Source organism: Aotus nancymaae, unplaced genomic scaffold (genome assembly GCF_030222135.1).
Source record: "Aotus nancymaae isolate 86718 unplaced genomic scaffold, 86718_ANA_hifiasm-v0.15.2.pri h1tg000010l, whole genome shotgun sequence".
In the NCBI taxonomy this organism is placed as follows: Eukaryota; Metazoa; Chordata; class Mammalia; order Primates; family Aotidae; genus Aotus; species Aotus nancymaae.
This window is the reverse complement of record NW_026988421.1, coordinates 16478609-16496186: the sequence shown is the minus strand read 5'-3', so window position 1 is coordinate 16496186 and position 17578 is coordinate 16478609. Positions and strand designations below refer to the sequence as shown.

The following is a 17578-nucleotide window of genomic DNA, read 5'->3' as shown; positions in this document are numbered from 1 at the left end:
ACAAGTATATATGGCTGTGTAACCACTACCAAAATAAAGACGTTGAATATCTCTATCATTCCAAAAATTTCCCGCATGCCCTATGTGGCTCACGCCTTCCCCTAGTTCCAGTTCTGACAACTACTGATCTGTTTCCCTATAGTTTTGCCTTTCCCAGAAAGTCATATAAATAGGATCATTCAACGTGTAAGCTTTTGAATCTTGAATAGCAGTATGCTTCTTTCGCTTAGCATACTGGTGTGTATCACTAGTGGTAAGTTACGATCTGCCAGTTTTTAAGCCTTGGACTTTTGCTTTCTTGTCAAAGAGACAAAATAAATGGCTCTAGCTCATCTTTGCTATGAAGAAATCAAACTCTTGATTCAGAAGCTTTTACTAAAGCTTAGGTCCAGTAATAGGGTAACTCACCGTCTCAGTTTGCCCAGGACTAAGGGGTTTCCTGGGACACCGACTTTCAGTGGTAAACCAGGAAAGTCCCAAACAAACTGGGAAGGCTGGTCATTCAATTTGGGAAAGCCACCGCCAAAGGTAGGACCACACATTCACCCAGCTTGGATTCTCCCTGGTGCTTGGTGGTTGCTCTCTCTGAGCTAACAGCTGGCTAGCCTGTCTTGGTTTTATCTCCAGCGGAAGGCCAATTTGCAGTGTGCTGGGGCTGAGCTTCCGTACAAGCTCACCACAGTCCACTAGGACTATATCTGCCTTTGAAGTCCTGTGAGGAGCTCCAGGAAGTGAGAAGAGAACTCAGGGGTCTGCTTAGAAAACAGCAGAAAAGAGCTTCAATTGGCATGGGTGCCTCTCCCACTCCTCCCTAATACTAAACTCCCCTGAGAGATGTGACATCCATGTTCCCTGGCCTCATCGTGGTTTTGCACCTGTCCAATACAACGCATCCAGGGGGAGGCAGGCTCCTCCTCTCTTTCGACACATTCTCCCTTCTCTCCCCTCAATGCAGTTTGTGGTTAGTTTGTGTTTTGAAACTAACTGGGGAGAATATGAGAGTCAAGTGATAAAAAATTAGTAAAGGGCTCAAAGCTACTATTTGAATTTAAGGGTCTCTCCTATATGGACTTACTGAGACATCAGAAAAAAGTCAGGCAGGACCAGGATGTGGCTCTACACATAAGGAATGAGCAATTCCTTGCCTATCCCTTTCTCCACTGACATGAAGAATACACAGATGCTACCTCTGAGAAGTTAGGATGCCTAGAGGCTGAGAAGCCCTGACTCAGACCTCCCAACAGCATTGAAAAGCACACAGTGGGCAGAGCCCAAATGAACTGGGAGAAGGCAGGAACTGGTGGGATCAGAACCACATACCAGAGGTTTCTGGGTACCTGCTCCCCTGCATTAATTTAACATTCCCTTTCTCAAAGTCTTTAGCAAGAGCTCTTACAAGTTATTCCACCAAGCGGCCTGCAAGGTAGATTAGTAATCATTATCCTCACTCACACGGATGAGGAAACAAGGCTCAGAAAGAGTAATTGACTTGCCCAAGGTCGCATAGCGAGTTAGTGGCAAAAGCTAGATTAGAAGCCCAAGCCCCTGAGTGCCCAGGCCAGTGCCCAGCTCCATGATCTCCCTCGACCATTCACCCAGAGCATGGGCAGAGCCAGGTCTGCGCCCTCGGGAGCCCTGGACGCCAGGTGAGCTGCTGCAGAGGGCACAGACAGGCTCATACTCACATGCAGAAACCTGCCGGATCCTTCTCTGTACCACCAGACAGCAACACCCCTGTGCTGGAACAGACAGAAATAAGGCTCAAGTCGGGAAAGCCAAGGGTGGCCACTGTGGGCTTTCATCTCCATTTCTGGAATTTGCCTTTGAGATTTCGCTTCATTTCTTTTTGGGAACCAGGCCTGTTCTCCAGAACTAGAGCATGGGAGAATATGTGATCTCTCTGCCTGGAATTTGTTCATTCCCCCATTCCCCAATCATGTCCCAGACACCTACTATGCAGCTGGCAGTGTGCCAGGGGCTGGAGAGCGACATAAGAAGAGGAAAGACAAAGTCCCTGTCTTGAAAGAGTTCAGCCTGGCAGGGAAACAAACATAGACTCGTCCAATTATTAGACAATGTGAAATTAATTCCACAAATATTTGTTGCATACCTGTGATGTGCTAGGCATTAATGAGGTTAACCCAAGAGTATTGAGGGCACACAGTGGGAGTCAGGGGAGGCTTCCCGGTTGAAAAGACATGTGAGCTAGGTCCTGAAGATCGAGGAGAGTTTAATTGAGCAGCTAGTCCCTTCCTAGCTGAAGGAACACTGATAAGGAATGAATCTGAAATGCTTTGAGCACTTCTTGCCTAAATAAATCCTTGAAAATGAATTCTACCCTTTAGAGACTCAGTTCTTAGGGATATTATATTCTATTTCTGACTGTGTGAACTGTTGCTTAATCTCTGCAGGCCTCAGTTGACCCGTCTCTCAAATGGGAGTGAATAATGCTCCATGTTTCAGAGGGTGGCTCTGGGGTCAATGAACAATTTTTGGAGACACGGTCACACAAAAGTCCTTGAGAAATGAATTCCTCACATGGCCTACGGTATTCTCTTTCCCACTAAGTCTGCTGCACTCCAGCTCTCAACAGGAAATTGGTTTTATTTACAAGAATCACAATCCTAAACTGACCTTTGCTGGGCTACCCACCCACATTCCCTCCCTCCCCTCCCTCTCCTCCCCAAGACACATCCTCCCTCCACAGATTCCTCAGTGACCACAGAACTAGCATTGAAGAGCCATTGGGAAGTCAGATAGAGGAACATTACGAAGACTAGAGGTTATTTTCCAGATGGGGAAACTGAGGCCTGGAGAGCTCAGCAATTTGCCCAAGGAAATGGAACCCATGGGTCTCCAGGTTCCTGAGCCGCTACTTCCCATTGCACCATGACTGCCTTCGTGCCAGGGCTCTGCACAGAACAAGCTATTCTCCCTTAGCTTGGGGAAAGTCTCTCTTCTCTGAATGACAGAACCCTTTAAAGAAACATTTCCCGTTATTAAAGGGAATTGGAAGGAAACTGGCACAGCTTCCTCAGCTTTGAAGCTCTTTGGCCCTTCCCGGCCCTTTAATTGTGCTGGAACCAGCCCAGCTCCCAGAGCTCCCACCCCTCAGATGAGAGGAAGGGCCCAAAGCAGAATTCTCCCACTCTGCTTGGCCTTTCGGCACCAAAAGTGACCTCTCAGAATTTCTGTTTCAGACCATTTCATTGCCCCATCATCCAGGGCTCCCATGCAACTTCAAAGTCAGGGAGCTCAGGGTCAAGTACAAGGAGCAAACCCTGAGCTTAGGATTTTAAGCACCACATTTGAGATCGCTTTTAAGCAACATTCCCATAGCCTTTTAAAGCCTCTAATAGCTGAAGGTGATTACAGCAGATTTCTGCAGGTATTACAAGATTTGGTTAAGGCACATCATGTGAGTATGGGGAAGGGGGGTATCCCTTTCACCCCACACTTGCTCTTACTTTTCCAGGTAAGGAAAGTGTATATATAATTACTGATCATTTTTGCTATTTTGACATTTCATTTTTTTAAAAAAGGAAATTTGGTTCCCAGCTTTGGCTGCACATTGGAATCACCTGAAGACCTTTAAAAAATACAATGCCCAAGCTGTGCCCTAGACCAATTCAATCAGAATGTCTTGGGTGGGGCCTTTACATCCATATTTTTGAAAGCTCTGCAGATGACTCCATGCACAGCAAAGGTTTAGAACTACGGCCTTAGGTAGAACTTAGGTAGAAAAAAACCCTGAGTTTGTAGGCATTGAAAAATAACAAATACAGACGATTCCTGAAGGTCGCATGCCATCTCTTTTAACTTGCTTTTCTTTTTCAGACCTTCCCTGACCACAAATCTCAGGATTCCCATACAAGCTTTGATGTATTTTACTGGCTTCATTCTTTGTAGTTCGTATTTTCCTCCAGCACTCTACAGCTAAGTGAGGGGACTGGATGATCAGATTCAGAAACAAAAGAACACAGAAAAAGAACAATTACACTTTGAACCAATTACTGTGATAGAAATTGAAGTTGAATATCTCAACCAGGCCCATCTGTATCCAAGTGTGATGCAATTTCAGGAAGCTTCGGCATGGATGTTCCAAGCACAATCCACAGATAGTAGGTCAGTCACATTTGGCCCAGACTCACTCACCAGCTGGGAGAGCAGTTAGAACCAGAATGCATGACTACACTGGGTGAGTTCAGCCAATGGGCTCATGCACAGCGATAAAAGGATGCCCTTATGAGAGTCATAAATATGTAAACACATAAGGATGGGAACCTTCTCAAAGCACCCTGCAGGACTTGGCCCCACATCCTGACATTTGCAAGAGTCTTACTGCTTATACGACACCAAAGAGATTCACATACAAGACACAGCCACTTTACCATCGCTATTTATGGCAACTCTCATAAAAGCACCATCTCTCTAGGAAGGGATTCCCACATACTCCATGATCCCTTATTTTTCTTGGGCGGGCCATGGCTATCTAGCAGAAATCTTGGAAGGGACAGGGAAGAAAGTCTGGAAGTGTCTCTGCATTAGACATAGGGTGATATTCCAGCCACCCATCAGCTCCAGACCTCTCTTTACATCCTGCAAGACAATGGAAAATCCACTCAGAGCCCAAGAATGAAAGGCTATTTTTGGAGGATGTACAATATATATAACAAGCAGGCTAAGGAACATGGCAAGACAATTTCTCCTACATGAACTGCTTTATAAGATTTGCAAATTAGAGAAAACATTTTGAGACTCTGAAGACAGCCACAAGGCATTTCCACCTACCTGGGAGAGGGAGAGCTCAAAATTGCAAATATAGAAACAGAATGAAGAGGCATTTAAATAACACATTTAAAAAGTGTCGCACATAATAAGAATTTTTCTTTACAATTTTTATTTAGGTTCTGAGAGCCCAAGTAAATAAACCTTGCTTTTTCTATTGAACTTTGTTGTTTAAACCACTATACCTAGTTATTCCAATAACTTTAAAAAAGTGCCCCTATCTCCAACAAGCAAGAGGAGACTATTGATTCTAGTCAATTACACTGACTAGACACCCCAGCTTTGCAAATCAGGGAGCTAGAAGGCACCCCAGAGGCCAACACTTCCTATCAGACTCAACTCAAGGCCTGAATTCCCAGAGAGGGTCCCTCCCAATTGGCCGAGGGGCTCCAGTCCGGGAGGGAGTGCAAAGGGCCCTGTTACCAGGAGCTGGACTGTAGCTTCCTCAAGTGTCTGAGACAGCGTTAAGTGCGCATTCAGTCATTCAAGCACAAAACTGATGTGATCCCAGCAGAGATGGGCTTCATTTTGCACAGACAAACTTTTCCATTTAAAGGGTGTTCAAAGTGCAACTCATCTGCCTCTCAGGGAAATGGGGAATTCTATATCCTGGGGCTGGAGGAATCCCCAAATTCCTCAGTGAAAGGTGTAGTAAACATATTAGCAGCATGACATGAGACAAAATAAAGATTTTTCTCATGAGTCAACCACCGGAATTTGAGTTGGATTAGCCTCTGAAACATAGGTAATTCTCAAGTTTACCCACTTACCACTCTGTGTCTGATTTACTGCAAAATGATGAGGCAGATACATCTGTTACCAAAAACATAAACACCCTGAACTGGAAACTAAGTTTCCTTCAGTTGGCAAAAAGCCCCTAACTGATCCTCTTCCAGGATGGGAGGATTTCAACCTCCTGAGACAGAAAGATAACTAAGAAGACTTTCATCAGGTCAAGGGCCAAGTCAAAAGCTGTTAATACAAAAGCCTTCTGAGAACAACTGGACATTTGGGAAGAAGACCCCAAATGTGATCTGCCCTGATTTAGAGAGATTAATATGCTGATTTGAGAAAGTAGCTTGCAACCTACAGCTAACACCACCATCCCCACACACATACCCCAGCTTTGCAAGTCAGGGAGCTGGAAGGCACCCCAGAGGCCAACACTTCCGGTCAGGCTCAACTCAAGGCCTGAATTCCCAGAGAGGGTCCCTCCCAAAGGGCGGAGGGCCCCCGGTGGACGAGGGAGTACAAACTGCCCTGTTACCAGAGCTGCACTGTGGCTTCCTCAAGTGTCTGAGACAGCGTAAGTGCGCATTCATTCAAGCACAAAACTGACGTGATCCCAGCAGAATTTGAGACGAAGAAAACCACTGGGTTAGAAATGCAAGAGAGGCTTCAGGAAGGGTTCGCAGAAAGAAATCAAAGGTGGCCAACTCCTCTGACCCTGTCCGCCCCCCACCCTCTGCTGGCTCCCTGCTGTCGGCAAAGCCCCTTCCTGAATCTGTGAAGTTCTGCCTGGGACTTGGATCTTTAGTCTTCACCAGTAACCGGGCTACCCAGATGAGGAAAAGCAATGGGAAAGTGAAAGACGGACTACTGTCGGGAATGAGGCCGGTCCCAACAGGTCCCTTTATATCAGTTGCAGGGATCAGAGCCCGCCGGGAGTGAGATTCCTTGGGAATCTGAGCGTTCTCTTTTTATTACTCTCTCCCAGGGGAAAACAAATATAGAAGCAACATTTCCTCTCGCAGGTTTGGCGGAGACCGGTCCAGCACCAGAGAAGGCAAGAGGCTTTTCCAAAGGGAAGGGGTCTGCGGGGGATGGGGGAGGGGGGAGCGCCCGCACTCCATGCACTCCCTTTTCAAAAAAACCGCAGTGGAGACTACTTGTTGACCAGCTCCGAGGCTCCGAGTGCGGGTGCTAAGCTAAGTACTGGGCGCACCCGGGACGGCCCGCCCACCAGGGTTTGGAGGAGATCCTGGCCACCGCCAAACCCAAAGCTCGCCCAGCTGCGCACTGAGCTAAGCCCAGCGGCCGGGACGCCTCCAGGAGCTCCACCTGCCGGGCACTCCATTCGGCCCCCAACCCTCGAATCCCTCCTTTCTTGGGGTGGGGGAGCAGAGAAGGGGTTGGAGAGAAACGGCGACCCGAACCGCTGGACATTTGGGGAGGCCCGACCTAGCCCGGAGCGGGTCTGTGCGCCCACTCTACTGTCCAAGCGCTTTGCCCCGAGCAGGAAGCCCCCAGCCCGGCGGGCTCCCGGGCTAAAGGACCCAACAGCCCACCCCTTTGCCCCCAGCAGCTCGGCACGGTTCCCAGGTTCTTTGGGGATTCCTCGGCCCCAGGCATCTCTCCCGCGTGGCGGGACTGAGGGTGGAGTGGGGAGCCGGGCGCACCCTCTCTCCTGCAACAGGTGAGAAGCCCCGCCACGCCCCCCACTGACGACCCCCTCCTTCAGCGCCCGGGAGGATCAAAGGGCTCGGGCCGCGGCCACCACCTAGGAGCCCACCCGCCCGTTCCGGGGCGCTACTGTCGCCCCCTCCTCGGCCCAGGTCCGGGCTGGGCAGGGGCAGCGGGCTCTGCTCCTCCCGAGTCCGGGCGAGACCAGCCCTAGCCCTGCCTCCGCGGTGCTGGGCGAAAGGGAGTGGGTGCGCGCCGCGCGGGGACCCGGTGCCCTCACCTTTGTACCGCTCCATCGGAGACACGGAGTGCGCTCCTCGCCGCTCGGCTCCGGCGCTGCTCTCCCGGCTCTCGGCTCCGCGCCCGGGCCGCCGCGCTGGCCCCTCCCCGTGAGGTCACGCTCGCGGCCAGACCTCCTGGCGGGGCCGCCGCGCCCCAGGTCTTGGGACCAGGCCCCCGCCAGGGCGCGCCCCACACGCCCCTGTCCCGGCGCGGGAGAACTCCGGCCCGCCAGGGCTGACCGTCGGCGCTGGAGTCGGTGCACACCCGCGGCCCCGCTCGCCGCCCCCGGCCGCCTGGCACTCCCTTCACGTTCCGGCTCCGGGGGCGGCAGGAGGGAGTGAGACTGGGACGTTCCTAAACTGGGGGGAGGCTCCGGGGGGCCGGGCTTGGGTGGAACTCCAAGACTGTCCGCCCCGCTAACCCCACCCCTCCACCCCGCTGCAAACCCAATGCCTGGACGGGGAGACTCAGGTCCCAGCTAGGAGGTCCAGACTGGCTTAGAGCGCCTCCCACTTGACTCCTGAGCCAGAGCGCTTTGGCCCTAAGCCTTCCTGGAGGGGCGACTAAGGTAGGGGTGGGGGCAATCAAGCTTGCTCCGTGTTCCTTGGGGATTGCTCCCACTCTCTGGGAACCTCTCTGGGCAGCCGCTGCCGATCGCGCACACTTTAGGGTGTGTGAAAACATCCACTTGCTGCCTTCTACCTGTATTTCCAGGGCCAACGCCACAAGTTGGGGAGCGCCGTTTCCAGGGTGCCCAGGAAACCTGACCGCCTTGGAGGGGTGGCGCCGATTCCAGAAGGAAGCTCGGCGGTGACTCTGACTCTCCACCCTGCACTGCCTCCATCCAGCAAGTGCCACACTGCATCCTTTACCTGTTGCCACCAGGCCCCCCCAGGCCCTTAACGTGAGCAAGTCTTCCCCATCTTCCCCTACCCCCGGAGATCTATGTGTTCTTTTAAACTTTTCGGTTTTCACTTTAAAATCTCAGTCACAGGCCGGGCGCAGTGGCTCACGCCTGTAATCCCAGCACTTTGGGAGGCCGAGGCGGGCGGATCGCGAAGTCAAGAGATCGAGACCATCCTGGTCAACAAGGTGAAACCCCGTCTCTACTAAAAATACAAAAATTAGCTGGTCATGGTGGCGCATACCTGTAATCCCAGCTACTCGGGAGGCTGAGGCAGGAGAATTGCCTGAACCCAGGAGGCGGAGGTTGCGGTGAGCCGAGATCGCACCATTGCACTCCAGCCTGGGTAACAAGAGCGAAACTCCGTTTCAAAAAAAAAAAAAAAAAATCAGTCACAGTTTGTGTGGGGTTCCTGGTTTCTTAACAAGTTCCCCAACTTCCTTGAAGGAACACTTAAGAAAGATTTGGCAGTGGCTGTTTTCTAAAAGACTTCTTAATTCTTCCTTGGAATAGCAGATGTGGTTTTGATGTTTGGAGACCTCCCTCACCCCGTCCCAGCAGCATGTAGACATATTTTTCTTAGTTGTGCTAGCATCTAATGTGGATGCCGCCCTCCCCACAAGCAAGGCATGGTGCTAAGGAGCATACATCATCACTGCCTTTCGTTTCCCCCATAACCCTGTGACGTGGGTGTGACTGTGATATCTATCATAGCGGTGAAGAAGCTACGGCTTAAAGAGGTGAAGCAATTTGCTCAAAACCACACAGCTAGAAAAGAGCAGAGCAGGCATTAAACCCAGAGCTGTCTGCTTCCAAATGTGTCTTTTTATTTTTTTAGAGACAAGGCCTTGCTTTGTTGCCCAGGCTGGAGTGCAGTGGCACCATCTTGGATCACTGCAGCCTCAAACTCCTGGGCTTCACATTGATCGTTAGAGAAATACAAATCATAACCACAATCAGATACCATACTGTCAGAATGGCTATTATTAAAAAGTCAAAAAATAACAGTGCTGGCGAGGATGTAGAGGGAATGCTTATACATTGCCAGTAGGAATGAAAATTAGTTCAACCATTGTAGAAAGTAGTTGGTGATTTCTCAAAGAACTTAAAACAGAACTACCATTCAACCCAGAAATCCCATTATTGGTTATATACCCAAAGGAATATAAATGGTTCTACCATAAAGACATATGCACATGTATATTCATTGCAGCACTACTCACAATAGCATAGATATGTAATCAATCTAATTGGTCATCAACAGTAGACTGGATAAATAAAATGTGGTACATACACACCATGGACTACTACACAGCCCTAAAAAAGAACAAGACCATGTCCTTCACAGCAAGGATGTGAATGAGCTGGAACAAGACCATGTCCTTTACAGCAAGGATGGAGCTGGGGGTCATTTTCATAAGCAAACTAATGCAGGAACAGATAACCAAATACCACATGTTCTCACTTTTAAGTGGGATCTGAGCACTGAGTACACATGGATACAAAAAAGGAATCAACAGACACCAGGGCCTACTTGAGGGTGGGAGGAGAGTGAGGATTGAAAAATTACCTGTTAGGCAGTACACTTCTTCCTGTGTGATGAGATAATCTACGCACCAAACCCCTGTAACACACAATTTACTTACATAACAAATTTGTACATTTGTCCCTGAATCTAAATGAAAAGTTTTAAAAGAAAAAGAAGAATCAGAAAATTAAATATTTTAAAAAATATATTTAAAGTAAAACTGAGATGTGTTGTGTTAAATGAAATAAAATGTTTAGGCCAGGTGCGGTGGCTCATGTCTGCAATCCCACCACTTTGGGAGCCCAAGGCGGGCAGATCACTTGAGGTCAGGAGTTCAAGACTAGCCTGGCCAACATGATGAAATCATGTCTCTACTAAAAACACAAAAATTAGCTGTGTGTGGTGGTGCACTCCTGTAATCCCAGCTACTCGGGAGGCTGAGGCATGAGAATCACTTCAATCCAAGAGGTGGAGGTTGCAGTGACCTGAGATCATGCCACTACACTCCAGCCTGGGCAACAGAGTGAGAGTTTCAAAAATCAATAAACATTTAAAAATTTAAATGAAATAAAATGTTTAAAAACAAACAAACAACAACCAAAAATCCTCCTGGGCTTCAGTAATCCTCCCGCCTCAGCCTCCCAAGTAGCTAGGACTACAGGCACACAGCGTGACACTCGCCTAGCTTTTTGGGTTTTAAAAAAATTTATTATTTATAGAGATGGGGTCTCCAACTCTTAGGCTCAAGTGATCTTTCCACCTTGGCCTCCCAAAGTGCTGGATTATACGTGTGAGCCACTGTGCCAGCCCCAAAGAGTCACAAAACTTCTTGGCACTCATAGGAAGTGCCAAGCTATTTGTTACCATCTCAAGGGGCACACAGCCAAGTGAACAACACAGGATGAAGAGGCAGATGCTCTCATAAGACAGAAACATGAGGGATTCTGGGAACCCACAAGAGGACACTGAAACCAGCCTGGAGAAGCCCAGTTCCCCTAGGAAGAGGCAATGGCTGTGCTGAGTTCCATGAGTTAGATGAGTGCGATGAGTTGGCTGAGTGTGATGAGTTTGAGTTAGTGAGGTGACAGGAGAGGTGCAGTGAGTGCAGCCTTCTAGGCAGAAGGGACAGTGGGGACAGAGGCGGGGAGATGAGTCCTTTCAGCATCAATCAGCTCTGTTGCTGCAGCAGAAAGAGAGAAGCCAGGAGTGAAGCAAGTGAGGCTGGAGAGGTGGGCGCAGCACGGCTCCAGGGCGCGGAGTGCTGAGCTGAGGCCAAGGAGATTAGCAGCAATGAAGAGTGTGGGTGCCCCGGGGATCCCCCAGGGCCTGAGAGCAGGGGGAGCACAGGAGGCTGTTGTACCCACCAGGTGAGAAGTTACGGGGCTGTGAAAAAGTGGATGGGGAAGAGAGGACTGATGGCAGAAACATCTGAAAGTTGTGCCTGAGCAGAGTGTGAGGGAGGAGGAAGAGCTGAGGCTGACTCTGCAGTTTCCAGCAATTTCAGTGGTTAGCTGAACGGCATCACCCAGCCCTCATATGTGAGGCCTGCTGTGCGCCAGGTGTCACCAGGAACTGCAGAGCATGAGGAAGGCAAACAAGTCTTGCTCTCCTGGGCTGCTTTGGGGGTGAGGATGGGGACAACGAGAAGGAAAAGATGAGCATCATTGAGCCAGAGACTCAGAGGTGGCTGCAGGTTGGGGAGTTGAAGAAGGTGAAAGGCCCATGGAGCCCCCGGGGGAGTTAGAGCTCTGGGTCTGTAGCCTGGAGCTCAGCCCCTGACAGCAGCTGCTCATCCATGTGGGCCTAGCTCAGAAGGGTTCAAGAAATAGAAAAGTCAGAGGCTGTGGTAAGAATGCTGATGTCTCACGGAAAAGAGGAGAGGGAAGAGCTTTCTGCGGGCTCCGTGCAAGCTGGAACTGGAGAGTGGGGCAGGACAGAGGGCATCTTGTCTTTTGTGTTCTCTCTCTCTGCTTCCCTTTCTTTCTTCATCTTGCAAACGGCCCTGCCTGGCCTCCACCCTCCATTCTACCAGTGTCGAGAGACTACTAGCAATGGGTCCTGGTTGCCTTTCGCATTCTCAGGGTGAATCTGATGGTGCAGCTCTTCCTTTTGAAGCAGGCCTCAAGTTTCTGGTCCCAGTCCTGGCTGTCATCTGGGGCCAAAGGGACCAGGTGACAAGGTCCCACTCAGCAGCCGTTTGCTTGAGCTGACTGTCCCACCAGTGTCGCTAGGACCAAATTGTGCTATCTCTGTTTAACAAATGAGGAAGCAAAGAAGTTAAGGGACTCGTCCAAATTCTCAAATTAAGTAATCTCTCTTTCAAAACTAGGACTCAAAAACGAAGTTTCCCGACTCCAATTTCCTGTGCTTTAACATAGCCCTTAGTTCAGGCTTTCCCAGGGCTCCAGCTGGACAGAGCTTTACCCCAGCAAACCCTTTGGTGGCCGCCTCCCTGAGCACTTCCTGTAACCACAGCCCCCTCCCTCCAGGCTGGGGACAGCTCAATATCTCCATTTTGCCTGCCCCGTCTGCTCCTTTCCTCACTGGCTCCAGCCTCTTTAATTACCTCTTCCCTAAATCCTCTGTAGTTTATTGATGGAGACTTGGCAAATCCCGGAGTCTCTAGACAAACAAAAATCAATCAGAAATGTATGCAGAGTGAATTCAAAATGGGAATTCACCGCCTTTTCCAAGAACAAAACTGAAAAAGAAAAAAACAAACCCACCACTTAAAACCATCAATAGGAATCTTGGGCCTCTGGAAGCTCAGCACTGTTTCCTCCTCTCCAAAACCTGGGTACAATTTAACCCCTTGTGGCTTTGCAACATCCACACAGGGCCCGTTCACATTTCAATTCAAATTCATTGGGTTTTATAAATTTCTTATTATATTCCTGTGACGTAGAGTAAACAAAAAATAACTTTCTAAAGACCCACGTAATTGAAGATCAGAGCCCAAGAAAGTCAGTTTTGGAAGTGGCAGAGGTAGGGCACTTTTATTCCGACCCTGCTTTCATACAGAGGTTGGTGATTCTGAGAACCAGTGTGCTTGTCCACGTCACGCTGCAGTTCAGGGGCTCATGGTCCAGAGCCTGCACCTCCTTTTTGCGGCCTGAGTGTCCCGGGCCCTTTTTGGTCCCTAGGATGGTTGATGAGCAGGCCCAGTGGGTTTCTACTCCACGTGAAAGGCTCCTCCTCTCGAGGCTCTGTGGCTGCTAGCTCAGCCTTGCCCTTTCCTCTCCCACTCCAGAAAGCACACTGGATGCTTTTGCAAACTACCCTCCCACCCTCAGATTCTGCTATGTCATTCCCCACTCTCCAGAAGAGATCAAGAATTGACCCTCTCTCATCGCCTTTCTTACTTTCCTCCTGAAACCACGCAGGCAACTCTTAGCTAACCTACTCTTAGCTAACAGGGTGGATTCTCAAACTCTCAAAAGGGTTTCTTCTCCAGTTATTGGGGCTGGAGGAAGCAAAAGGACCAATTCTGTAGTTACCTTCCCGTCAAAATCAGAGGTTCCACCTCTCAGTGAATAGACGCGTCCGCAGTCTTTGGCTCCTACCATTTCCCGTTTGTCTTTATCCCACACTCCCTGGCTCACCTGCAGGCCCTTTGCCTCCCATTTCCTCCTGTGATTTCTAACCCATGTGTACAGACTACTTCAGAGCTGTTTGGAAACTTAGAGTCAATACTGAACCCAACCCTGTGACCTAATATTAAGGATGCAGGAATCCAGGAAGATGCCAGCTGATGCTGGTGAGCAGGAGCATCAGCCCCAGAGCCCAGACATAGTATCCCAGCAAAGGCTCCTTGTCCATCTGCTTCTCTTCAGGGCTCCGCTGACCTTTCTCACCGGGCAGTCCTAACCCCACGTCATCCTGAGTAAAACTCATAGCTTCGCTGAAATTTGCCTGAGTCGTTCCGGTTCCTGGACAATTGCCAAGGTCTTGATCTTGGATTCACTTCCTGAATGATTTTTCTTTTCTTCTTTTTTTGCGACTCTTCCTATGATTGCTAAGATCATCATTTCTCAGATGAGGCTCAAGCAAAAATTCAGCTGGACCAGAACTGGCAGCTCCACAGGTTCCTCAGAGTCCCCAGGCCAGGGGAGCTCAGAGAGGAATCATTGCTTCACGCCTAGAAGCACTTCCTTATCAGCAGAGCGATGCCTTTCCCTTCTGGAATGCTTTCCCAGACCCAGCCAAGCAGACTTCCTCTTCCATCAAGGCGCCCCAGAACTTCTTGAACGGATTGAAAAGTTGAAAGGATTCTTGCTATCCTATGATACTTTTAGTCAAGATTCATTTCTTGCTTGATAACAGAAAATAAAGACCATTTTTCTAGGTCTTCTCTCTCCAAATAGACTATAAATGTGAACAGGAACTCAGCAGAGGCCCCTTGGTAGCCAGTCAGGGCTGGCAAACCTCAGGTGGTTGGGTTTATAGATTTGTTGGTTCAGGGACCTGCAACACACCTACAGCCACTCACACTGAGTCATCCACTTCTCTGCAGTGGGTGCTTCCTCCAGCACCTCGCTGCCAGCAAGCTAAGCTCCCCAAGGCCTCTTGAAGCTGCCTGGGCACCACATCAGGCCGGAAAAGCTCAGCTTCTTCATCCTTCTTCATTTAGTATGGCCGAGCTTCTTCCACCCCTCTCACACCTGGGTTTCAGAACACCACTCTCTCCTGGTTCACATGCCTGCCTGAGACATCTTCCAGCTCCTCAGATCCTGGGTGAACTCTTTATTGACTTCTTTTTCCATGGCTGAGTGGATAAAGTAACATTTTAAGTTATCTTTTCTTCTAAAATTATGGATCTGGGTAGTTGGTGGGAACAGGGGGAGAAACTACTTTAAAGATTGGCCCAATCTTGCAGAAACAAGATTTTTATTAGTATCCAAGGAAAAGAGGTGGGTAGTGATGGGGCTCTGGCCAAGCAACCCTGTGGGAGAAGGAAGTGGAACAGAAGGCAGTCCGGAGGGCACGGGCACGCATGTTGGTATTCCTGCCACCAGATACCTCTCCAATAGGTCCTGTGTGCTGCCTGCAGCTCACCGATCTGCCTACCCTTAGACATGCAGCTTGTGTTTCCTTTAAAAGTGTCAATTGACTTTATACCCCTCATCTTCAAGGTTGGAAATGGGGGTGCTGAGAGATGGCATGGCTTACGAGAGCCACATGAGCAGGTCCTGGTGGGGTTAGGGCAGGACTCCAGGCTCCTGATTCCCAGCCGCTGTGCTGATTGTGAACCCAGGGTCACTGTGGCCTCCATGATGGGAAATGTTGCTACACCTGGCCAAGGGCCCTGGTCCTGTTCTTCTGCTCAAGGGCAGCCTTTCTCCAGCTGCAGACACCAAGTCAAGCTCCGCACTAAGTACAGTTTAGCACATAGTAAATGCCCACGGTGATTCACAAAATGAGGGAATGAAGGAGCCAGGCATTCTCAGCAGCAGTGATTGTGCCCTCAGGGGATGAAAATTGGATCTTGGGCAAGAGTGAAAAAAAAATCTCACCCACAGTATATAAACGTACACACACACACAGAAAGAAAGAATGTAAATGGATACAGAGTTTATCTGCGGCATTAAAATTTCATAGGGGAGTGATTAGCACAAAATGTCTAAGAAGACTCCTGGGGGAGTCCATGATGAAATAATAAAAGAGAGGTTAAGAAACACAGGAATACGGGCTCTGGAGTCCAGGCTAGAAACTCTCCTCCATCTCTTTCTAGCTGGGTGATCTTGGACAATTTATATCAACTGTCTTTACCTCAGTTTCTCCCTCAGTCAAATGAGAATGAAAATTCTACTCACCTCAGAGGCTATTGTGAGGATTCCAGGAGATCATCCATGGAAAGAGTTTGGCTCAGTATCTCTATGTAAGTTCACAACCGATATTAGATGCAATAATTATTAAGATGGCTGAAAATGAGGGAGTTTTCCCACTAATGTGATAACGTCATGGGAATCAGGACTCCCGTGGCAGAGAAAACAGAACTACCAATCGTTCCAAAGGCCATCACCCTACAGGCAAAAGAGACCTGCTCAGTGCTAAGTATTGGAATTGGATCTCTCATCTCAACCACCCAGCTCCCATCTACCACCCACTCAGCTACCACCCTCCACCTACCTGAGCAAGGTGCCAGGCACTTTGTTGGATAATAAGTTGCACAAAGCTCTTAAGGGACTTACAGACCCAAAGGGAGACAGGAAACTCTATTCTTTTTCCTTTTGTTTTTGAAGCAGGTCTTGCTTTGCTACCACGCTGGAGTGCAGTGGTGCAATCACAGCTCACTGCAGCCTCAACTTCCTGAACTCAAGCGATCCTCTTGCCTCTCAGCCTCTTGAGTAGCTGGGACTACAGGTACATGCCACCATGCTCTGTAATTTTGTTCATTTCTTGTAAATATTAGATCTCACTATGTTGCCCACGCTGGTCTTGAACTCCTGGGCTCAAAGTATCACCTCACCTCAGCCTCCCAAAGTGCCTGAGATTACAGGTGTGAGCCACCGCACTTGGTCAGAAAGTCTATCCTCACTGGAAAAACAGCCTAATCTAAGCCAGTGATTCTCAAACTTTAACTTGTATAGCAATCACCTGGGGATCCTTTTAAACTTTAGACCTGATTCAGTCCATCTAGGGTTTGAACAGAGATCTGACATTTCTGACAAGCTCCAGGTGATACCAATGCCACTGGTTTAAGCCACAGTTTAAGGAGCGAAGTGTAGAAGGAGCTGCTCTTTTCCACAGTTTGCAAACTGGGGAAATGGTGTTTTCCTTTCTCTGCCGATGGCTGCATATTATCTTGACACCTGATCGGGTCCACAATAAAGTGTCTAAAAAATGTCACGCTGGGTAAATTATGGAAGAAAATCTTCAAGGAGTGTTCATCCTGCAACCAGGACTCACAGTGGGTCTCTGAATATTTTGAACACTGTGTTACTGTGAGATCACTTCAGCGCTCCGGTCAGATCACATGGCTATACTTGTCTTTTATGATCAAAATACATAGGAGGAGAGAGGGGTGAAAGAGACAGAGAGAAAGAAAAAGAAGGGGAGGAGAGGGAAAGAGAAGGATCATTGAATCACAACTTCCTAACTTCCTTTTGGAAACAGCCTAAGGTAGTCATAATTTCTTCTGGAAGAAATGACTGAGAGAATATAAATGGGAATCTTTTATAGAGGAAGCCCTAGGAGGACAGAATATTTGAAACCAGGCCAGCATAATCGCACAGTGTCTAGGGATCTCATTCTATCACTAGATTCGACTTTTTAGTAGAATTCAAGTAATGTTTATGGAATATCTTAGAATCGTTCAGAGTATAAGATTTGGAGACAAGAACCAGCAGCCTGTAGATGTCAAGAAGCAGAATTTTTTTTAAACTATGCATTTAAGGAGCAGTTTCCTCAGGAGAAGCCTAACCTGTTTGTTAGTACATAAGGATGTGGCAACTTGGATTGTTCAGAGAACGAAGTTGCAAGTGTGCTTGGCTTATGGATTTGTTCTTTGATCTGCCCCAACTGACCTGAGAGCTTGTTATGGTTCGAATGTGTCCCTCAAAGTCCACGTGGTGAAAACTTAATCCTCCATGCAACAGAGAATTAAGATGGGACCATTAAGAACTGATTAGGTCATGAGGGTTCTGTCCTAATGCATGGACTAATCATATTCT

The 17578-nt window shown here is 48.7% G+C and overlaps 1 protein-coding gene across 5 annotated transcripts in view; it reads right to left on the bottom strand.

Annotated features, from left to right (window-relative positions):
• AFAP1L2 (actin filament associated protein 1 like 2) overlaps nt 1-7544 on the bottom strand; it is a 116224-nt gene extending 108680 nt beyond the window's left edge. For 2 of the 5 annotated variants that reach the window (XM_064373813.1, XM_064373814.1), the window contains exon 1: nt 1686-1718. Coding sequence is in view for 1 of the 5 variants with exons in the window: in XM_064373810.1 (XP_064229880.1) it covers nt 7472-7487 (16 nt within the window). In the remaining 4 variants the exon portion in view is untranslated. Of the gene's footprint in view, nt 1-1685; nt 1719-7471 lie in introns of those variants that run through there. The other 3 variants (XM_064373811.1, XM_064373812.1, XM_064373810.1) reach the window with 2 other exon arrangements.
• Between the last annotated feature and the right edge of the window lie 10034 nt (nt 7545-17578).